This window comes from Chrysemys picta, chromosome 2 (assembly GCF_011386835.1).
Source record: "Chrysemys picta bellii isolate R12L10 chromosome 2, ASM1138683v2, whole genome shotgun sequence".
In the NCBI taxonomy this organism is placed as follows: Eukaryota; Metazoa; Chordata; order Testudines; family Emydidae; genus Chrysemys; species Chrysemys picta.
In genome coordinates this window covers 20,198,087-20,222,498 of record NC_088792.1, presented here as the reverse complement: position 1 = coordinate 20,222,498, position 24,412 = coordinate 20,198,087, and the positions used below count along the sequence as shown (strand labels likewise).

Genomic DNA, 24,412 nt, shown 5'->3' with positions numbered 1-24,412 from the left:
CATACCTCCCTCATTCCTCTGTCTGTTCTGTTATGCCTTTCTGTGTTATAGCATGTGTTGTTTTGAACTTTAAGCTTATTGGAGCAAGTATCTGCAAACTCAAGCTCAAGCTCTGCAAGATGTACCTCTACTAGAGCTATGTAGGGCAGCTACCTGGAGTTCCTTACACACCTTCACAAGACATTACGTTTTGTTCCAGTCTTCTACTACAGATACAGCTGTAGGGACAGCAGTATTACAGTCAGTCATCACTTCTGCATCCTTGCACCCACCTCTTGTTTGACTACTGCTTGCTAATCTCCCAGGTGTGGAATACACATAGGGCCCATGACTCAAAGAAGAAATTGAGGTTACTTACTTGTAACTGGAGGTTCTTCAAGAGGTGTATTCCACTCCCTGCCCTCTGACCCCTCTGCTGAGGATCATAACTGGATTTGTGGTAGGAGAAGGAACTGGGGACGACTGGTCTGCACCCCACCTTAAACCTTTGGTTCAGAGCATGAGTAGAACAACTGGGTATGTGTGGATCAATGGACAATGCTTACTAAAAGTCTCCAGACTCAGGCGCATGGTGCTCATACGTCCCCATGTGTGGAACACAGATAGGGACCACACATCTCAAAGAACCTCCAGTTACAGGTAACTAACCTCCTTTTCTGAAGGCCTTCTCAGATCCAAGCCAGTTGGTCTCGCCTATAATTGGCGTGTGGTCTTTGAAAGCTTTGGTGGCTCAGTTGTCTGAAGACTCAGATCATTGTCTTTTGAAATCTAGAGTTCTCCCTTTGGATCTGCTCTTTCAGGGACCATCACTTCTAAAATCAGAGATTATTGTTCAGGTCCATTGAAATCTCAGTTCTGGGTAGTTGGCTCAGGGAATATTAATTATTCCAGTTGGTCTTGGGAAATGTCCTACTGAGCTCTATATCATTGATCTCTCTGTGGTCAGCACGTCCTGGTCAGTCTTAGTCAGGTTTTTCTATTTTTGTGTTTACTGCATGCTATAAAGTTCTGGCCTTACAGCCTTCTCCATAGGTTTCCATGGCTAAGGAACTTTCAATTAAATACTTAAGAGAACAGATGGAGAATAACTGTGGATCTTCTTTCCCAGCCAAATCTAAATATAGACTGGGCTTTTGGCTACAGTCACTTATTCACCTTCACAGATCTCTCTTGTTTCTGTACTTTAAGAAAAATCAAGTTCCTTATGCTTTCTTAGGGAAGTATAATTCCTACCCAAAATTGACATGCTGCTATCTATCAATCACTCGTAATCTGTGGTGTTTGCAGTTCCCACAGGGATGGGCACAACAAGTATTGAATAAAAATCTCCAAACTTTTTAATTTAATTGTGCTTTTATACATAATGCCAAAACTCTGTCAGGCACTCCACAGAAACACAAAAAGTCATTTCTATTCCTTTATGTTCCATGTAAAGATAACATAACAAACGGGAGACAAAGAAAAAGGTGGCAGGTAGGGGTTGTGGGGATAAGGCTTACAAATATAACATGAGTTTGAGGGTTCCACATTTACCTTTATTTTGGGCTTGTAGATATCTTCCTGTCTCTATGTGGTCGGGGAGGAAAGTTTAAAATGAGGTGGCAGTTAGTGGGGAGAGGGGGGATGAAAGGAGGTAAGAAAGGGAAATAGAGACCAAGGAAGAAGTAGAAAGTTGGGACAGGGAGAAGGAAACCAAAGGGATGGAGAGAGAAGTTGATGGACGAAATAGGATTGTAGGAATTGCCATACTGGATCAGACCAGTAGTCCATCTAGACCAGCATTTTATCTGTGACAGTGGCCAAAACAAAGTATTTCAGAGGAAGGGGTAAGAAACTCCATAGAGGACCGTTATGGATTAACTGATTTATACAAGCAGTATCTTCCAAATCCTTCTTAAGGTTAATTTAGGTCCTGGGCATGAGAGTTTATACCCTTTCTGGTATTTATTTAATGTAAATGTAGTGTTCTTATTATCTGTACAATCCTTTTTTGAATCCTATTGAACGCTTGGCCTCTGATATCTTGTGGGAGTGAGGCCTACAGATTGTTCTCTTATCAGTTTTAAATATATGCCATTCAATTTAATTGAACATCCTCTTATTCTTGTATTATGAAAGAGAGTAAATAGAATGGAAATAGGGAGAGCATGATGGAGAGGAGAATGGTGGGCAGGGAGGTTGAGATTTGCTTCAGGAGTAGAATAACTTGAGGGACTGGGGGAGGTTGGGATGCTATTTGTGTTACAGTAGCACCTAGAGGCCCTGGTTGTGCTGGGAGCTATACAAGATATTACCCCAAAATGTCTACAGAATAATTAATTAAAGGCAAGAGGCAGCAGGTTTGTGGGAATTGGGGTGAGGCAGGGATAATAGAAACAACAATGCATGATCAAGTAATGTGCACAATTTGGAACACAGAACTGTTCATCTGTAAAGTGACCATAGTAAAAATGTTTGTAAAAATCTGATGTCAGGAAGCTGGCGTGGGTGTGAGTGTCTGTTGTTGCTGGTGGAGGAAAAGGAGCTATAGCTTTTAGGCCAGCCCAGAATGTCTCCTGCTGGTCCTGAGCCCCAACATGAGCAATGTAAGAGGCGAAGCTGCTAAGTTAATATTTTAACAATGGCTCCCTTATATAGTGAGAATGGACCAGGACCATGACTCAACCATGCAATCTACCAATGTGCAATACAAGCAATAGAAATGTGAAACATACTATTGAAATGCGAGGCGCCTGTATTTTGTTATGCGTTGTGTCATTATAGATTATAATGTATTTTTAATTATACATTCAGTTTTAAAGGAAGCTTTCTCACAGTGTGAACTAAATAAATCGTTTTTTAAAAAGAGCTGGAAAAATCAGGTGCTATCATTTTCAGTCGTAAGGACTCTTCATGTGAACTGTAAACTGGATTTGAACTCTGGACCTTCGGATCCCTAGCACAGACCTCTAATTCTTGAGTTATCCTCAGATTTGTCACATTGGGTTTGTAAGAAAGAATGACTGAGACTTGGGCCTGCTCTGTTAGAGACCTAAGTCCTGTTCTGACTTCTGTCTGAAGTCACCTTCTACAACTCCACAGTTAACTTATTTGTAAAATCAGTGTTGTTGGGGAGGGCTGATACCTAAGGTAGGAGTACAGGCCTAATAGAGAGAAATATAAACAACGAGTAGAAGAGGTGAGTTTTGAATTTGCGGTCCTGGATTCCAGCCTGATGCACTTTTCTCTAGCCTAGGGCATGTGTGCCTGTGCCAGTTGGCAAACATACTGTGCAGTAGGCAGGCTAATTCTGCTGAGGTGTGGAACTAGGGCTATTAGCCAGAATGGGCAGCAATGGTGTCCCTAGCCTCTGTTTGCCAGAAGCTAGGAATGGACAACTGTGCATGGATCACTGGATGATTGCCTGTTCTGTTCATTCCCTCTGAAGCACCTGGCATTAGCCACTGTCAGAAGACAGGATATTGGGCTAGATGGACCTTTGGTCTGATCCAGTATGGCTGGTCTTAGGTTCTTATGTTCTAATGACCAGCAAAATCTGGTACACTTGAAAATGACCTATCCCCCAGATAGAGCAGTTCTGGCTTCTGCTGGTGGAAGGGGAGATCTGAGAGGCTGAGGATAATACAATAGCATACTTATTAGCGTATTGTAAAATGTAATTTAAGTGCTTTAAGCAATAGGCTGTTTCCACCACTTCCCTTGGAAAGCTATTCCACTGTCTAGATTTCATTTTGAGGAATGTGTGTGTGTCTGTCTGTCTGTCTCTCCTTCCTTTAGTTTCACTGATGTACTCCTTTTAGCGCTTCTACAAATACCCAGGATCTTATGTCCTCTCAGTCCTCACGACTAATTCAGCAAAATCAGAACCATGGAATGAATCTTTGGTGCTAAATTTGTCAAAAAGTGGCATTGTGGTTGTAATTTTGTGGCCACTATTAGTTGAGGTACAAATTAAGTGCTTGAATATCTGAATGGCTTAAATTTCTCCTGGAGTTATTTGCACCGGAGAGAGTTATTTGCGTGGTGAGATCCCATGAGATTTGGAATGAAAATCATGTACTCTGTGTCCAATTTGTTTTTTGTACTTTGAGTCTTAAGTGAGAATGATCACAAAGGAAAAGAGGTGCCTAAATTCCTTTAATTAGCCTGCTGTTGCTTAAGCCTCCCATGGAACAGGTCAAAGTGTGTCCATTGCAGCCCATCTTTGTTTTAGAAAGACTGGTAAGTATAATCTTGACAGTCTACACACCCCAGAGAATAAAGCAGACTAACTAATAGCAGCATTAAATCTGAATACGGCAACTTCCTGCACAAGTGTGACTCTCCTGCTGATTTGAACAGTTTTATTGGCCACAAACAATAGGATGTCTGTTGCTTAATTCTATGGTAGGAAGTGTGGTGTAGTTTAGAGACTCCTTATGGATTCGTCCAAAGGCTTTTATTACACATTTGGTCTCTTAGCAGTGTGGGCTTAGTTATTTTATAGGTTCACTGTGTTCTTAAAATACTTGCTAGTTTGTTTTCACATAGCAGCGCCACTTGCAGATATTGTGTCACATTATCAATATAGTTCTAATGTGAATCTTAAATTTATTTTGTATGATGCCTTTAAAATACTGAGGCTCACCAAACCAAATTGCACTTTGTTTGTTTTAAATAAAATACTCTTAAAAGCAACAACTTAATGAAGGATTGTGTGTTAAAAGCCCCACATAGGAGGTTTAAGAGAGCCTGCAGCACATAACTGATTTTTGAATTTGTCTTTGTTTTCAGGTCCCACAAAATAATAGATTGTTGACTCCCTTTCCAAGTGATGCCCCAGCATTCCTTATGTTGGTGATGTCACAACTTCTACAGCATTGTGCTGGAGCATGGATCCAGCCTGTAGGAGGTCAGGTTTTGCGTACACACGTGTGTGTGCGCCGCGCGCGCACACACACACACACTAACTGTTTACACCTTTTGGGATTTAAAATAGTAAAATGAAAAGCTGCATCGTGTCATATGAGAAGAATACTTGATCCTCTTAGGCTAGCTGTATGATCCACTAAGGTTCCTTTGTGGCTCTGATGTCAACAGTCTAGTGGTACAGGCATCATTTGGCATGGGAGTCAGCAATCTGTGATCTAATAAGTGAGGAAAATGTTTGAAATCAGTGTTGAGTGGCCCTCTTACTTCTGGTATTTGGGGCAGTTAGCATATTAACCTTACAGTGAGTTGATTTAAAAAAAAATATCTTTCAGATTATGTTTAGGATTTTTAATATAGTTATTTTTATTTTATTTTGGTAGCATCCAAAGGTTCCAATCAGGATCATAATCTGAATGTGCCAGGTGCTTTAAAAATACATAGAAATAGAGAGTCCCTGTCTTAAAGTGATACAGTCTAAATATATAAGACCACCAAAGAATGGAGAAAAGAAATGCAAAATATACTTTTAGCCTGAGTTTTCAAAGGAGTATAAAAATGCTAGGGACCAAACTCCCACTAGTTGAATGCCTAACTTCATTTAGGTCCCTTTTGAAAATATCTATAATGTGATCAGGGGGGAGGGATAGCTCAGTGGTTTGAGCATTGGCCTGCTAAACCTAGGGTGGTGAGTTCAATCCTTGAGGGGGCCATTTAGGGAACTGGGGTAAAAAAATATGTCTGGGGATTGGTCCTGCTTTGAGCTGGGGGTTGGACTAGATGATCTCCTGAGGTCCCTTCCCACCCTGATATTCTATGATTCTATGAAAGTGTTAAATTTTTATATGTGGACGTACACACACAGCAGTTACGTCAGTGCTGGATTGCTTTTAAAGCGTAATAACCCTTGTTATATATTGGTGATTCGTTTACCTGTCTTATTAAAATGTAATGTTTAAGTTCACAGTTTAATTTGCATGAACACATTTTATGCTTCAAATATTGGACTCTTCCATTAATAATAAAGTGAACATTGAGTAATTGCTATTTCCAACTCACAGACATGCCAGATTTTGGTTTTCTTCAATGTTTCCTTATGGTGATACTGATGTTAATACTTTAAAATATCAAGAGGTACAGTCTGATCAGTGTTGGTTTCACATATCTCATGGAGATCTAGGTTCAAATTACATTTATTTCAGTTATATGTGGTCTTTTTTGATGCATTATAAATTAAACTTATTAAACTAGTTTCCAGATTTTGCACTGCACAGCTTTATAAAACATTATGGAAAACATAATGTGCTTGTCACAAGTTTGGTTTTTATCTGTTTTCCTCTTTTCCATTTAGAAGAGCCTAAACCTTCACTAGATACAGAGAAATCAAACTGTGAACAACAAAAGAAATTCTCCACTCCAAGAGAGGAGAAATATGTGTTTAACAGCTCATAGGAGTAGCTAATTAAGGAGCTGTTTTATATTATTGCAGTGCTCTGATTAAGCTTGAGAAGGCACTTGTGCTCTGATCCTGCAGTTACCTATAACTTTTTAAAAACATTTACCTTTGGCAGTTGAAAATTCTTACACTTTCTCTCAATCCAGAGGTGAAATATTTTATTTGAAAAATATCTTTTGCCAAGTTATGATTGGTCAAGAATGCAACTGTTTAAAAAATTGTTCAGATTATCATTGGGCTTTGAGAACTAAAAATGGTGCTAGTTTTTAAAATGTGGTTTTGAATTAGTTCTTAATGCAAGTCCCTTGTTTGAAGAAATTATATTGTAATTTGTTACACACTTTTTTTGTGTGTGGCCATATGAAGTTTTAATTTACTGTCTTTTTTTATTTTAAGTTAGTATCAAAATCTGATGACTAATATATGCCACCAGTGACTGAGTTTTAGGGCCTGTCTACACTTGAAACACTGCAATGGCACAACTGGAACTGCGCCGCTGTAGCACTTCAGTGTAGATGCTGTCTACGTCAAAGGGAAGAGTTCTCCCATCAGCATAGGTAGTCCATCTCTTCTATTGACTTGGCTCTGTCTACACCAGAGTTAGATCGACTTAACTACGCCACTCAGGGTTTGGATTTTTCACACCCCTCAGTGACATAGCTTGGTCGACCTAATATTTTAGTGTAACACAGGCCACACTATGGTAAGAGAGGTTACTGGATGTTATCATCCAACAGATGGGTATATCTTCTGAATAGTTTGGATCCTTTGGTTCTCATCCTGAGTAATTCAGCACCACTTCTCAGCAAGAATTATCTTTTATTTAAAAATGTCACTGTCACAGTTATTGACACAGCTATTTTTTAAAGCTAGTGGCATAACAAACTAATGACATGGCAGTTGTTATAGTGCATCCATAAGTGAATGAATAATTATAGGAGTTGTAGTAGGTTGCAACTGAAAGGGTAAGAGTTGGTTGCTTGAAAGCAGTTGCCTTACTTGAGTTAATCTGTCTGATCACTTCTTTCTTGGTTCTTAGTTTGGGTTTTGTTAAAGTGTAATTTGTAAATGTTCAGTTGCTGCTGTTTTACGGATTCTGGTGTAGTCATGTGCACTGACACCAAGATAAAAGTTGATAGTGATGATGTCGGCTAAGTGTATATGAAATCATATTCGGAGCTAATTTTTATTCATATCACTAAAAATAATTCAGTTATGTGTGGGAGGGGATATGTAATGCATTCTATTTATTGTCTTTTCTTATGTCGTGTCCACAGGAAAAATATGAATGCGCTTGTAAACGAGAGAGTATTAAAATTGTGACACCTGATTGGGTACTAGATTCTATATCTGATAAAGCTAAAAAAGAAGAGATATCCTATCATCCCCGCCTAATTATATATGAGGAGGAAGAGGAGGAGGAAGAAGAAGATGCAGAAAATGAAGAACAAGATTCTCAAAATGAAGCTAGTACCGATGAAAAATTATCAAGCCCAGCATCATCTCGAGAAGGATCGCCTTTGGGTGACCAGGCTTTTTCACCAAAATCTGTTAGTGCTGATAAAACAAAAGGAGAATTGATGTTTGATGATTCCTCAGATTCCTCTCCTGAAAAGCAAGAAAGGAATTTGAACTGGACACCAGCTGAAGTCCCACAGACAGCTGCAGCAAAGCGCAGGTTGCCTCAAGGCAAGGACTCTGGGTTAATTAATTTATGTGCCAATGTCCCACCAGTACCAGGCAATATTTTGCCTCCAGAAATCAGAGGTAATATAATGGCTTCCGTTCAAGGTACCCAAGGCTCTGAACGACCAGAAATGATGACTACGTGGAGTCCAGCAGTACGGACATTAAGAAACATTACTAATAGTGCTGATATTCAGCAGATTAATAGGCCATCAAATGTAGCACATGTAAGTGTTGGATTTTTAATTTTCAATATTGGGCTAACATTTTAAAGAACTTTGTTTCCTTTTGAAATCCTCAAAATATGAGAAGGGGGGTAAAATGTTCCCAGGTTACATAGGGATTACATACAGCTAGATTAAACTTTGCCCCAGTAGTCAACCTATTCATTAGTATTTTAGCTTCACAAAAGGAAAAATTTGTGGAGTGGTGGAATATAGTGATATTACAAAAATCAGGATTTACTCCAGCATTTGATACCAAGATTCCTATTAGGCACTTTCAGTGTTGGCAGGAGCACAAAGTGATTCACAGTCTTCAAGCTAGTTACCCTGTTTATTAAACCGAACTTTGTGTCCTTCAGTACTTTTATTCAGTGCAATAAATTACCATGTTCTATACTCAGAAAGTGTTAAAGTTGATGGTTCTCTCAAACAGCTGCAATTTGATTCCTATTGTTCGTTTGCAGTGTTTGGTACTACTGAGTAATGTTTAATTGCTATGCAGTACAGCCAAGGTACAGTTGCGAAAGTCCTAACTTATACATTCTATCTCCAGAGCAATCCACATAATTTTGGTGTAAAATAATTATGGTTAATTTATTTATTCTAGAAAAGAATATGAAATAAGTGATCACGCATTGAAATAAACACACTACTAGATTTCAGTGAATGCATGTTGAAAGGATGGGAGTGGGGAAAGGCAGGATGCTGGTGAATTTATTTGACTCTTATAGACAGTGCATTTTATTCAGATAATTGTACTTGAATGTGCAACAGTTAGATCATGGGTTAAACTTTCAAAAGTGCCTAAGGATATGTCTGCACTTCCGTGTAAGCCCAGGGTTAGTAGAACTCAAGTAAGCAGACCTGGATTTGTTACCTAGGGCCTTAGCGGCTACACTTATTTGTAATTCTTGTTCCAAAACTAGGGCTCCAGAGGCATTACACTGCATTATACAGGACTGAGTTCAATCATCCGTATCTCAGACTTCCTAGTCCCCTCCCAAAATGTGGCCGCTCTAGCCTTTTGCTCATGGGTGCAGTGTGGGAAAACTTGACTGTCCACCAAACTTGACTATCCAGAGCACAAAGAAAGTCAGCCCATGGGATCGTGGGATACTTTTGGCAGTCTTCCAGAGTACAAGTCCGGTGGAGCTGCATCAAAACTACAAAGTGATAGGGCTTGAACCCTGGATCCCGGTTTGACTCAGGCTTGAACCCTCCACCCCGGTGGGGTCCTGGGACCCTGGGTCTCACCTTTGGGTTGGCACAATTTATGTGTAGACAGATGGGTGCTTAGGCTTGAGCCTGAGTTTGAACCCTGGGCTTGCACTGCAGTGTAGACATACCCCAAGTGACATATGAGCACACATCCCATATTCAGAAATGACTGACTGAGTCACTCAGGAACCGAAATCACATTGAAAGCTCCCGTGTGCCTAAGTCAATTTTGAAAATGGGACAAGGGCTCCTAGGTCACTTAGGCACTTCTGAGAGTTTTGCCCCACATCTTGAAGTATAACCTGTGTTTGCTGTGTGTCCTGCAGACTATGGGACCTTTTGGATTTTGGGAATCAATGTACAGATCTCCTTGCATACTGGGGATCCTTCCAAAGCTATCCTCTCTGTGTGTGCTTATTATTATTTAATGTTTATATTATAGCCTCTAGAGGCCTCCGTGAGGTCAGGACCTGTTGGTGTGAAGTGATGTACAAACATAGACCACATAACAGTCGCTGCCCCAAGGAGCTTACAGTTTAAAAGATATGACATAACGGGTGTATAAGAGAAACAAATGGGAAGGGATTGAGTAACAAATGTAATATTTTTTTCTGTATGATAAATCCTACCCCAGTGGTTCTCGGTCTTTCCAGACTACGTATCCCTGAAGCCCGAGCCCCGCTGCGTGGGGCTGAAGTCCGAGCCCTGCCGTCTTGGGCTGAAGCATGTAACTTAGCTTCGTGGGGCCCCCTGTGGTGTGGGGCCACAGGCAGTTGCGCTGCCTGCCATTGCCTAATGCCAGCCCTGCACTTGCCACCCATTTAAACCTGTCCCGCAACCCTCAGGAGGGTCGCAGTCCCCTGAGATTGAGAAACACTGATCTAGATGAGTTGATGTACCCCCTGGAAGACCTCTGCCTACCCCCAGGGGTACAGGTACCCCTGGTTGAGGACCACTGTCCTACTCCATCCTCTCCTTTCAAGATGGGATCAGAAGGGGCCTACGGTGTCTGACAACCTTTCTGTTGGTGAGCAGAGCAGTGCATACCACATAGCATTGCCTACGCATTATCAGACAGTCTGAAAAATGGAATGACCGTGCTAAATTCTCAATTGTTTTTATTTGCAACGGTAAATTAGACCTTAGGGCAAGTTTTTGTGCGCGCTTAACTGTTGATTGAGTAAATAGACACACGTGTGTTTAGATTACTAGGTGTCTCCTTGGCTTTCTGCTTGTGCCAATACCTGGCTTTCAATTGCACATGCATACACGACAATGCATGTGCAAGCAGGTCTTTTTAATCATTTGGCCTTTGAAGATACTATGCAACTTTTAAAATAGATATTTTTCCTTCCTTTGTAGCAGTAGAACAACCAAATATAACTAATGCAAATTTCACTTAAGCTTTCGTTTTAACCTATTTGTCTGTCTATGTCAAATTTTAGCTGGTGTTGCTGTGTTTCACAACTGGGCCCAGTTATGCAGCCCTTATACAAAGACTACCATTGATATTAATGGGGATCTTGTGTAAGAGATTTTCTGTGTTTTTCTGTTTGATTTGAAAGGGAAAAATCTAATACTGGCTGTGCTTTTAATTTCCCTTCCACTAGAATTCTTGTGTTCCCTCTTCCCCCTGCATTCTGTACAATCTCAGAGATTTTTTTAAAAAGTGTTTATAGTAAAGTTTACTGTAGTAAAGACTTTGTGCAGGAGGACATCTGAAAAGGATTTGCTTCTAGAAGAAAGGATGGTTCTGTGCTTAAGACACCAAACTGGGGCTCAGGAGATTTAGGTTCAGGCACAAGCGTCCCATGCATCCGTGAAACCATTACTTAATTCCTCTGTTTCAGTTTCCCATCTGTAAAATGGGGTAATTGTGGTTTTGTACATAACCGGGAATTTGGGAGGACAAAATTCATTAATTTAATTCATTATCTGTTGATATGTTCAAAAACTACAAGTGATGGGCCCACATAACCGTCTCCTATGGGCAGGTCTGCACTGCCTGCTGATCAATCCTGACACCAAATAAAGTACCAGTCCTGAGTAGTGGCATCTCTTGTAACAAGGGATGTTTGCTTTTGGCTCGTGGGAACTGTGATGGTTGCTGGCCCTCATAAACTGTCCTACATTGACTAAGATGGCTGGTGCCATCACAGAAGGAATTTGTCTACTATTGTATGGGAAGACTGAAGTCAGTGAAACTCCAAAAGTGAAAATGTATTAAACAAAAATGAAAGCGGGCTTCCTGACCTTCCTTTTTATTTATTTATTTATTTATTTATTTATTTATTGGACACGTCATCAGGTTTTTTCAGATGCTAAAGAACTAAACAAGAAAGCTGGGGGAACGGGATAGTTTATCATTTTAATTTGCCATCTTTAAATACAATTTATTGTAGTCTTTTTTTATCAGTACATTGAGATTTTATGTAGTGAAATAGTCCAATAAACCAGTTTTGATTGTTTCAGAATAACTTTTAGATTCCTCTCGATGAATATTTCATGTTTTGAAAGACTTTTATGAAATTTGTAGATTAGTAGTTCATGGAGACTACAGTATCTTTCTGTGGCTTTTTGAAGTTGATTATTTATTAATGTTAGAAAAGTATCTGCTGTTTCCGTACACATTTTGGTATTATTGACAGTTTGCATAGTTTTTCTGTTATCTAGTACCTTTTTAAACAAAATTAAATATATATGGTATCTGAGCTTCTGTTAAGTGTGAAGCAATCTTTTCTTAATTGTGAACTGCAAAGGAAAAAATGAAAATTAAGCCCCAGAAGTATATGACTGTTGCCATTAACATAGACAGACTAAATAAAAAAAACACCTCATATTTTAGCAACTTTTAGACTTTTTTGTGAAGGACATATCGGAATAGGTAGTTTCATGACATCACAAGTTCCTTTGATTGTAATGCGACTGCTAGTGTTTGTGCTGTTACAGCATGATCTATTTTGCGATGCCCACAAAAAATCTTACCATATGCCATGTAGATTTTCGGAGAGAAAAAGGTGCTGAATTCCCCTTCCCAAACAGCCTAGACAGTTGGGACTTTCTGCACAGATTTTTGGAGTTATTTCCACTTTCATGTTTTCTTTAGAGTTTAGCTATGCCATTTATAGTGCAATTATTCCTTTAAATATGCTCTTTCCATTTTTGAATGCTGTTGTAGTGATGATGTAATAACATATAAATGAAGGATTTTGTTTACTTTGGAAGGTATGTAAAACGTAGGCATATTATATTCATTCATTTTTTTAAAAAGCTAAATATTTTTCAATTTTGTTATTTATATTTTTATATCTTAAAGGTCACAACATTAATCTTTGTTTTCTAGATCTTGCAATCCCTTTCAGCACCTACAAAAAGTTTAGAACAACAAGTAAATCATAGCCAACAGGGACATACAAACGCTGTGTTGTTTAGCCAAGTGAAATTAACTCCAGAGACACATTTATTACAACAACAACAACAACATCAAACACAGCAGCAACAGCACCACCCTCTTTTACACCTTCAACCTCAACAACTTATGCAGTTGCAGCAGCAGCAACAGCAGCAGCAACAGCAACAACCACAGATTCCTCAACAACCTTTCCCACAGCAACAGTCTCATCAGTTTTCACAACAGCAACAGCAAGTTCATCAGCAACACCAGTTTGCACAGCAGCTACAGTTTCCACAGCAACAACTACATCCTCAACAACAACTCCACCGGCCTCAGCAACAGCTGCAATTCCAACAGCAGCATGCCTTGCAACAGCAGTTGCATCAGTTACAACAACAACAGTTGCAGCAGCAACAATTACAGCAAATACAGCAGCAGAACCTTCAACAGCAACAACTACAGCAGCAACAGCAGCAAATTCAGCAACAGCAGTTGCAACAGCAGCATTTACAGCGATTACATCAGCAACATCAACAGCAGCAAATGCAAACTCAAGCGCCGCAACATTTGACTCAAACATCTCAGCCGCTACAACATCAGGTGCCAGCCCAGCAACTGCAACATCACCAGCAGCCACAGCTGCAACAACATCAGCTGTTTGGACATGATCCAGCCATAGAGAGTTAGTAATGATTGATTTATAATCCTGAAAGTGATGGTCAATCATATGAAATGTTTGTTGGGTTAAAATTTGTTCTTGATCAAAAATAGAATATACTATAAACTAGGGACTATCCAGTACTTGATGGAAGGTGAAAGCATTGAGATCTTCCTATTTTCTGGTTTGTGTTTTTCGCCACTACCATCTAAATGCATATATTGTGTTAGTCTATGTGTACTGTACATATAAAGCAAAACACAACTTTACTTTTTGAGGTAGAGAGGGAAATTTTCAAAAAGAGAGAGGTTGGGGAAGAATATTCCAAAGGCTGGGAAACTAGATGGGTCATGAGAGAAATTGATATTCCGTTACCATTCACATCTAGATTTCTGTTTCAGCTCCTGCCCATCCTGGTATCAGCTGGGAAGTTTTTTCCATCTCACTGGTGGTGGTTTATATGAAATGAATAGCATATAATTCTTGGTTGACCTAGTTTTCATTTCACACTGGGGGGAAACACTTCTTGAGCTGTATTCTAGAGAAGCAGGACTTCAGTGCCCAGGGTGTCCAATTCTAGAACCTTTGAGCATTAAATTCCTTAAAAAGAAAGAAAATTCAAAATTCATTTATTCCATAGCTGATAGTGGGAAATTTGAATATAACAAATGTGGTCTGAAATGGTAGCCTCCAAACTGCTTTAGTTTACAATTTTCTATTCTTTCATCTGCAAACTGTTCTAGTTCCAGAAGAATATTTCCTGTTGGGCTGTGTTTTTGCAATTGCTGATTACCCAGAACAGATGTCTGACAAACAGCTGTTAGCGACCTGGAAACGGGTAAGGTTCCACCTTATTCAAAATGTAATATGATTGCTTTCTAATTATTTTACTTATCAAAGAGTGCAAGTGTTGTGGTTTTAAAAACACTACAAACTTTGTGCTACACATTCCAGATGTTTTGTTATCTATTTTATGACATAAACAATAATATTAAACTACGGAGTTAACCAGACAAAACAGGAATAGAAAATGCAACAAATGCAATATTGCTCAGTTAATGCTGCTATTGGTAGCATGATTTAGCATTTCCTGGCCTTTTGTGTTTTTAAACTTTGCAATCTTAATGTTGCATTATCATATTTTTTTTGCATTTTACATCACTATTTTAAAAAAATAAAGTTGTGCACATATAATAACTTCAGCAGTTAAATGGGCCTAAGTAGGCTGTGAAGCACACATCTGATAGAGGTGAATGAAATGGGAGAGGAGTGTACACCTCTACCTCGATATAACGCTGTCCTCGGGAGCCAAATAATCTTACTGTGTTATAGGTGAAACTGCGTTATATCGAACTTGCTTTGATCCACCGGAGTGTGCAGCCCCCCCCCCCCATCGGCGCACTGCTTTACCGCGTTATATCCGAATTGGTGTTATATCGGGTTGCATTATATCTGGGTAGAGGTGTATTTTCACCTATGCTGATGAATAAATATTAGAAAAGAACAGGGTTGGGGTTTTGCCAATTGAGAGGAGGCTGATCTTCTCGGAGCCTCTGCTGGACAGGTTGTAGTCAAAGTTACCACATAACTGTATTTTATTATGCTAAATTCTAACAGTGAATGTTCTGTAGAGACTTTGTGTTTACTATCCAGGCTGAATTGCATGATTTTGTAAACTAATTTTATAGCTAAGCATACACACACACAAAAAAGCCCTGCTCAATTTTCTAAAGAGTACTAATAGTTATCACATATTTGTTTTTCTAATATTTCTAAAGATGAGAATGCATCTTTCATGGTTCAGCGAAAAAGTGTAAACTACAGTCTGTTTCTTCCCCTTCATTCAAATACTAATAGTTCTTCGAGTGCTTGTTCATGTTCATTCCATATTAGCTGTGTGTAATCGCCGCATGCACCGGTGCTGGAAGTTTTTCCCTCAGTGGTATCTGTAGGGGACCGGCTCTGGCACCCTCTGGAGCGGTGCACACATGCTGCGATACAAGGGACGCCGCCGGCTTCCCTGCACCCTCAGTTCCTTCTTGGCACCAGTGACTGTTCTGTAACGTCTGCTGCTTCAGCTAGCTTTTTTCACTTTGTTCAGTGTTTCAAACTTTTCTTGTAAAATAGTTGTACATAGTTCAGTTTCCCTTACTGTGTTAGGGTTAGAGTGATTTATTTGGTTGGTCCCAAATGGGGCTTAGTCTAGGTTCGGTCCTCAGGCTTTAGGCCCTGCGTTTGCTGCAAGAAATGGATGCCCATCAGCGATCCGCATAATAGTTGTTTAAGGTGTCTCAGCGAATTGCATATCAGTGACAAGAGCCGTATCTGCAAGTCCTTCAAACCTCGGACTAAGAAGAAGAGAGACCTCCGTCTCAAAGTGCTCCTTAATGGAGTCAGCTTTAACTCCGACACTGGAGCAGTCGAGGTCCGACTCTGCCCCGAGCACCACAGCATCAGTGCGGAGAGCCCCACTGACGCCATCGATCCCCCTCCCCAGCATCTGCCAAACGGCAAAAGAAGACCAGGAGAGGAAGATCTCCTACATCCCGCAATAGGAAGGTTCAGGTAGGAGGGGAGCCAAGGCCCGAGGAGGGCAGCTCGATACCTCCTACCGGGAGTCGGGCCCCAGCTCAGGTTGAGCAGTCCAGCCCACCCAACCCATGCCTGCCACGCTGGACAATGACGAGGGCCTTCGTCAGTTAGAGGTCCGGTCGATGCCCGAGGCCCCGCAGGCAGTGCAGGATATCCTGGTGCTACCGGTGCCGTCCACACCGGCTACGGCGGTACCCCGGTCTGAGGGTAAACCCACCTTGGGTCCTTTCTACAGGTCACCATCTCAGCGGCACTGCTCCCCATCGTGGGGGATGTCCCACCAGCGCTTGCCCACGCGGAGCCACCAGGCATTGAAGGCAGAGAGGCAGGCTTGGCGAAGCCCTCACCAGTGTCCGGACTCACGGCACCGCCTGCAGGACTCAAGGCGCACCTCGCCAGTGACCTGGCACAGGCCTATAGAAGTCCGCCCTTCCCAGCATCAGTAGCACCAAGACCCGGCCCATTGCTTCACCCATGGCTTGTCACTGGTTGCGGGCCCAAGACAGTTGGTCTCAGGAGCAGAGTCACCAGTTGTCGGCTCGCTGGTACGTGTTATCCCAACACGGATCCCCTAGGTCGGGAGGAAGGTCTTCCCAGAGACTGACCCACTGCAGCTCTCATTCCCACTCCAGATCCCGGTACTGGTTGAGCAGCATGAGGTGTAGATCGCTGAAACGCCGTCGCCAATCCGCCAAACACTGTCGGTCTCCAAGGACCCGCGGAAGGGACTCGTCCCGAGTGGAGAGTTCCCCTTCCAAGCACAGTGATTGGCGATCCTGGTCGCTGCAGTGCCAATCTACTTGCTCATGGTCACCTAAGAGCAACCGCTTGGCCTTGAGCTCCGGCACTGGACAGGAATCGTTGCTAGTGTGCCAAAACCCGGCACCGGTGGTCCCCTTGATGTCGGCGGTACCGTCAACTGCCCCAGGGCCAGTGGCCAGCTGCCTGGTACCCATGTAACCCACAGGGCTTACCCAGCCATCACAAGGGCTCAGGGCAGTGGCAGGGGCCTTGGACAAACCATCGGCCTCAGTATCCCGCCCTCCCCCAGAGCCAGCCGTTCCTGAAACAGGAACCCCTCAGGCTCATGCGGACCACGGGGATCAGCCAACTGGACCACCAATGGACGTGTCAGAACCCATGGCAGCAGCTTCTTCCTCATTTTCGCCTGATGAGGCAATTTTGGGGGCCCCTCACCCAGTTCCTCAGGATGATGCTAAGGCTCATCAGGAACTGTTGAAAAGAGTTGCCTCTAACTTGGGGCTCCAGGCAGAGGAGCTGGAGGAACCGTTGGACTCCCTATTCAATGTCCTCTGATCAACAACACCGGCCAGGCTCGGCCCCTCCATGAAGAGTTGTCTAAGATCACAAACGCCCTGTGGCATACACCCTCATTCCTGCCCCCCATCTCCAAGAGGGCAGAAAGAAAGTACTTTGTGCTGGCTGAGGGTCATAAGTCCTTATATACCCACCTGGCCCCAAGCTCCCTAGTAGTAGTGACTGTTAATGAGTGGGAGAGACAAGGCCAACCAAGAGCTTCTCCTAAGAATAAAGACTCAAAGAGGCTGGATTTGTTCGGACACAAAATTTATTCATCCTCCAGTTGAGGGTGGCCACCAACCAAGCCCTCTTTGGCTGCTATGGCTTCAATATGTGGCAAGCCATGGCCAAGTTTGAGGATTCGCTTCCCGAGGACACCAGGAAGGAGTTCTGGGTGATCCTCGATGAGGGCAAGGCTGCAGTCAAAGCAGCCCTGCAAGCAGCCTCAGACGCGGCAGACTCTGCGGCATGCACCATGGCCTGAGCCATCTCCATGCAGAGGGTGTCCTGGCTCCTTCTCTCGGGCTTGTCGACAGAGGCCCAGCCATCGATACAGGACCTTCCCTTTGATAGCCAAGTGCTGTTTGATGAGCAAACAGACAATAAATTAAACGGGTTGAAGGACTCCTGTACTAGATTGAAAACCGTAGGGCTCTACATCCCTGGTCTGGCCCGTAGGCAGTTCAAGCTGCAATAGCCCCAGGGTCAAGGGAGCCAACCCAGGCAGGAGATCAGCAAAGGCTACAAACGTCGCCAGAGCCACCAACCTCCACCCTCTACCCAATCGGGCGCCTCCCGCAATAAGCAGGGTGGCTAGCAGGCGTTTTGAGGGTGCAGCTGAGGGCGACCAACCAGACTGTACCCGGCTCCATCCTCCCTATGTTTCTCAAAGCGTCTTTCTTTTTTTCTCCCTGCATGGACCACGATAACTTCGGACCGCTGGATCCTCAACTCAGTGGCCCAGGGCTATTCCCTCCAGTTTCTTTCTACCTCCCCTCCCACTCTCCTTTCCTGTTCCTCTTCAGGGACCCTTCTCACAAAAGTCTCCTCACACAGGAGATGAAGGTAGCAGTGGAAGTTCCTCGCGAGTACAGGAACAAGGGGTTCTATTCCACGTACTTTCTAATCCCAAAGGCCAAAGGTGGTCTAAGATCCATCCTGGACCTGCGAGACCTCAACAAATACCTAAAGAAGTTAAAGTTCCGCATGGTCTCCCTGGCCCCCATCATCCCCTCCCTGGATCCAGGAGACTGGTGTGTTGCCCTCAACTTGGATGTGTACTTTCATATAGCAATTTTCCAAGGACTCAGAAGCTTCCTGTGCTTCACAGTGGGATCGGACCACTACCTGTTTGCGGGTCTCCCTTTTGGCCTAGTGACAGCACAGAGGGTGTTTACCCAGTGCATGTCGGTGATAGCAGTTTACCTCAGGCATCGGGGTATTCAAATATACCCGTATCTCGACGACTGGCTGGTCAAAGGCCGCTCCAGGTCTCAAGTCCAAAGGGAAATCACGGTGCTACAGGTCATGTGCTGGTCCCTGTGCCTGTTGGTGAATGACAAGAAGTCAACGTTAGTTCCGATGCAAAGGATAGAGTTCATGGGAGCGGTGCTCGACTCCACCTGCACCAGAGCTTTCCTGCTGCAGGAGAGGTTCCAGACGATGATGGACCTCATCGCAGGGGTCTCTGCATTCCCTCTAACCACGTCCCGGGTATGTCTGCATCTGCTGGGCCACATGGCAGCATGTATGTATGTCATCCGCCATGTAAGGCTCAGAATGCGACCCTGGCAGCAGTGGCTGGCAACTGTCTATTTCCAGCCCAAAGATCACCTGGACAAGACCATTACTTACCTCCCTGCAATAGTGGACCGATCCCAAGGCTGTCCTGGAAGGAGTTCCGTTCGACAGCCCACACCACTCAGTTGAACTGATATCGGACGCTTCGGACATCAGCTGGGGAGTTGCATCTAGGCGAGCTACAGACCCAAGGGACGTGGTCCCTGGAGGAGATGATGTTGCATATAAACGTCATGGAGCTCAGAGTGGTACGTTTGGCCTGCAGGGTCTTTCTGCCGCAGGGGTCGTCAACGTTTGGCACGCGGCTCGCCAGGGTAAGCACCCTAGCGGGCCGGGCCAGTTTATTTACTTGCTGACGCGGCAGGTTCGGCCGATCGCGGCCCCCACTGGCCGCGGTTCGCCGTCCCGGCCCAATGGGGGCGGCGGGAAGCGGCGAGGGATGTGCTGTCCGCAGCTTCCCGCCGCCCCCATTGGCCCGGGACGGCGAACCGCGGCAGTGGGGGCCGCGATCGGCCGAACCTGCCGCGTCAGCAGGTAAATAAACTGGCCCGGCCCGCTAGGGTGCTTACCCTGGTGAGCCGCTTGCCAAACGTTGCCGACCCCTGTTCTACCGCATCTGTCAGGCAATGTGGTGAGAGTGGTGACGCACAATACGGCCTCTATGTTTTACATCAACAGACAAGGGGGAGCACGCTCGTCAGCACTCTGTCAAGAGGCTTCTCCAATTGTGGGATTTCTGCATCAAGCACGTGATGCACCTGGAGGCCTGCCACCTCCCCGGCATGACCAGATCGCCTCAGCAGGTCTTTTTTTCTCTCACCACGAATGGTCGCTGCATCCGGAGGTAGCCCAAATGCTCTTCCAGAGGTGGCGAACTCCCCAAGTGGACCTGTTTGCCGCAAGACAGAACAGAAAATGTCATCAATTCTGTTCCCTCCAGGGTCTGGGCAAGGGCTCTCTCTCCGATGCCTTCCTCCTGTCATGGTCAGGGGGTCTGATATACGCATTCCCAATGACACTCATCAGCAGAGTCTTGTCAAATATAAAGAGAGACAAGGCCCAAGTCATGATGATCACCCCAGTGTGGCTGTGCCAACATTGGTTCAGCACACTGATGAACCCAGCGGCGACCACTCCCTGGCCCCTTCCAAGATCACGGGCACCTCCTCCACCGCAACCTCGCCTCCCTCCACTTCACGGCTTGGATGCTGCATGGTTGAACCCAGAAGAGCGGGCCTGCTCTGATGAGGTCCAGCAAGTCCTCCTGGAAAGCAAGAAGCCTTTCACCAGAGCAACCTACCTGGCGAAGTGGACGAGGTTCTCCTATTGGGTGTCTAAGCGTAACATCTCTTTGTCATGCTCCTCCTTATAATCTATCTTAGATTACCTGCTTCATTTTAAGAACCAGGGACTAGCCTCTTTCCATCACGGTGCACCATGTGGCCATCTCCGCTTTCCACCCACCGATCCAAGGTCAGATGGTGTTCTCGCATGACATGTCAATCAGATTCCTGAGAGGCTCTTCCCGCCGGTTTCGGCTCCTCTGCCACAGTGGGACCTTAACTTGGTTCTTTCTAGGCTCATGGGTCTGCTCTTTGAGCCTATGGGCTCCTGCTCCCTTTCCCACCTGTCATGGAAAGTCGCTTTCCTTGTAGCAATAACATCAGCGAGACGAGTGTCAGAGATTAAAGCCCTGACATCGGAGCTGCCATGTATGGTGTTTTACAAGGACAAAGTTCAACTGTGACCCCATCCAGCCTTTCTGCCGAAAGTGGAGTCTTCCTTCCATGTCATCTAGGAGATCTTCTTCCTGGTGTTTTGTCCCAAGCCGCGCCCCAGTAGTGAGGAAAGGAGGGTGCAAGCCCTGGAAGTCAGACGTGCCTGGGTGTTGTACTTGGAGTGTACCAAGCCCTTCCGCAGGTCAACCCAGCTCTTCATCGCGACAGCGGACAGGAAGAAGGGCCTTTCGGTGCCCTCCCAGAGGATTTCCAACTGGATCATCTCCTGCATCCGGAGCTGTTATGACAGTAGTGAGCAACCTGCGGCCCACGGGCCGCACGTGGCTCGTCAGGGTAATCTGCTGTCGGACTGCGAGACAGTTTATTTACATTGACCGTCCGCAGGCACGGCCACCCGCAGTTCCCAGTGGCTGCGGTTCGCTGTTTCTGGCCAATGGGAGCTGCAGGAAACGGCGGCCAGCCCGCGCCTCTTCCCGCAGCTCCCATTGGCCAGGAACGTTGAAATGCGGCCACTGGGAACTGCGGGTGGCCGTGCCTTTGGATAGTCAATGTAAATAAACTGTCTCGTGGCCCGCCAACGGATTACCCTGATGAGCTGCGTGCGGCCCGTAGGTTGCCGGTAGCCCACCACTGTGTTATGAGCTGGCACAAGTCCCACCGCCACCAATCATGAGGGCCCATTCGACCAGAGACCAGGCGTCCTTGGCGGCCTTCCTGGCGCATATTCCCATCCAGGACATTTGCAGAGCCACAATGTGGTCTTCAATTCACACATTCATGGCGCACTCAGCAGGCCATAGATGACGCTGGGTTCGGCAGAGCTGTGTTGCAATCTACGCGTCTGTGAACTCCTACCTGCCTCTGGTACTGCTTGGGAGTCACCTAATATGTAACGGACATGAGCAAGCACTCAAAGAAGAAAAGACAGTTACCTGTTCTGTAACTGGTGTTCTTCGAGATGTGTTGCTCATGTCCAATTCCATGACCCGCCCTCCTTCCCCACTGTCGGAGATTCTGGCAAGAAGGAATTGAGTGTGGGGGGAGCCGGCAGTGCCCCTTATACCATGGCATGTGCGCGCCACTCCAGAGGGTGCCAGAGCCAGTCCCGTATGGATATCACTGAGAGAAAAACTTCCGGCACCAGTGCATGTGGCAAGCACACACACCTATTATGGAATGGACATGAGCAACGCATCTCGAAGAACACCAGTTACGGAACAGGTAACACTGTCTTTTTTTAAACTCATACAAAGAGAAGCTGTTCCCAAGTAATGCATTTTTAAATCATTATGAATGGATGCGTTTTTAAAGATGAATAAGCAAGAGAACACACTTGTCATATTGATGTATGAAAGAACTTGGCTTTGTTTGCAAAACTTACTTGCTTCTTGCAAGTATGCCATTGTTTGTTTTTTAACTGAGGCCAGCACTTAAGGTGTAAAAACACTCCCCTAACATTGTCTGTTAAGCAGATGACTCCATTTGAAACTGGGGGCTAGTTAGATTAACAAACATTTTAATTAAAAATTTGGTTTTAATGCTTTACCAGATCATTCAAGCACATGGCGGCACTGTGGACCCCACGCTTACAAGCAGATGTACGCATCTTCTCTGTGAAAGCCAAGTCAGTAATATGTATGCTCAGGTAAGCAAAATAATAACATAAGTTGGCATACGCTCATGTACTGAAGTATCATTGAAGTATGTCCGTGTTTGCAGGTTTTATTGTAAAGAATAAATAACACACTGTGGGTCAAGTTCTTCAGTTTTCACTAACATAAAACTTCCATTGCTGTTTATGGGAATTTGTCTCAGTAAAGACTGCAAGATTTGTCACTCTATTAATAACTTCATAGCTCCAATGGGGAAAGAAGTTGACAGCATATGTGAAACTGTAACAGTTATTAGATTCACAGTGTGGAGTTGCAATACAAAGAATTGGAGAAAATATGAGATCCTGCAATTTAAGACTAGAAAGTTGATTTTTAGAGTAGTTTTACATTAAATATTTACATTTTTTTCATTATTTCTTTTTTAACCTGCTGTGTGCTTGTCTTTCTGACAACTTGTGATCTGATCCCATTAATTCACCATTTTCCTTTTAAGTGGAAGTTGTTTTATATTAAGTATTTCAGCAGATACGTGATTTGTACATACAACTGAAAATAAGTGATAAAGTGGAACCACGCAGTATAAAACTTATATTCATTTTTGGAACTCCATTACTGTAAAAAAAAAAAAAAAAAAAAATCTACCAGCTAGACTGTACTTGTACAGAAAATCCAGACCAATTTATCCTGAAATATACATACATGTTTAAATTATATAAATTGCAACTAATTTTATACCAGTAAAACCTTTATAGGCTTCATTGGGTATTTGCCAGGAGACATGGGCTGCACCTAACGTGCATTGAAACGCATACATGTTACATTCTATTTTTAATCAAAAATAAATGCACACAATCCTAATACTTGCTTCAGTGGCTCCAAGAGAAAATCAGACTGTAGACTGGCACTGTTTCTCTCAATCCAGCTTTTAATAGGCTTTATAAGAAATGGTCCTACTATTATTTTATTAATTAATGTGGGGGGGGGGGTTAATCAAAATTCATAAATAATTTTTAAACAACTCCTTCTGGCACCCTAAATGAAGGAAAAGCATGAATAAAGTGTAACATGCCTTTAAAATTAGTTTAATCTAGGACCACAAACAGTAAAATGCTTACATATGGTTATTGTGTGGTGCCTGTACAAGATATGGTTGAGCGCTTCAGTTGTGCTTTTCTTATCTTAACATGTTTTGGATTTCTTTTAAGTGTAACCTCCACTCTGAATTTCCTGGGTTTATAATTTTCAGTTTTGGGATAATTATAACTTGTAATATTTGTTACCCTTAGATTACTCTCAGCCGTAACTGCATCTTACCATAGTTTTTTGTCTAGGAACAGAATCCATGAATAAGATTTCAATTAATTTTTCTTATGTGGAAAGTTTGAAGAGTCTGTGTTCCGTTATTAAATCACATGGGACAAGGAAAAGACTGATACAAATGGTAAATTTTCAAGGGACCTGGTTTTTAATTAATATTTTAACTCATAAGCTACTAATAGATTTACCTGTACTTTCTCAGAAAATTCATTCTCTACTCAAATAGTAAGTGCTGTAAGTTTGGTGAGGATATGCTCTATTTTTCATAGATTGCCTCTTTAAGTGAAGAATGGAACACACACCTTAACTACAGAGTTCTTCGAGTAGATGTGGCCACATATTCCATTTAGATGTGCATGCAACCAGCTCACCAGAGCCGGAAAACTTTGCCTAGCAGTACCCATAGAGGGGTGGTACTGACCTCTCAGTTCATCACCTGGGGGTTGTGTTGGTTTCACATCACAATCCCCTCTCAGTTACTGAGAGC

The 24,412-nt window shown here is 43.5% G+C and overlaps 1 protein-coding gene across 5 annotated transcripts in view; it reads left to right on the top strand.

Moving 5' to 3' along the window:
* Positions 1–24,412, top strand: part of PAXIP1 (PAX interacting protein 1) — an 85,899-nt gene that overhangs the window by 25,055 nt on the left and 36,432 nt on the right. For all 5 annotated transcript variants that reach the window (XR_010598204.1, XR_010598205.1, XM_005297195.5 and 2 more), the window contains exons 6-9: positions 7,642–8,277; positions 12,836–13,568; positions 14,288–14,382; positions 22,545–22,640. Coding sequence is in view for 3 of the 5 variants with exons in the window: in XM_005297195.5 (XP_005297252.2) it covers positions 7,642–8,277; positions 12,836–13,568; positions 14,288–14,382; positions 22,545–22,640 (1,560 nt within the window). In the remaining 2 variants the exon portion in view is untranslated. The remainder of the gene's footprint in view (positions 1–7,641; positions 8,278–12,835; positions 13,569–14,287; positions 14,383–22,544; positions 22,641–24,412) is intronic.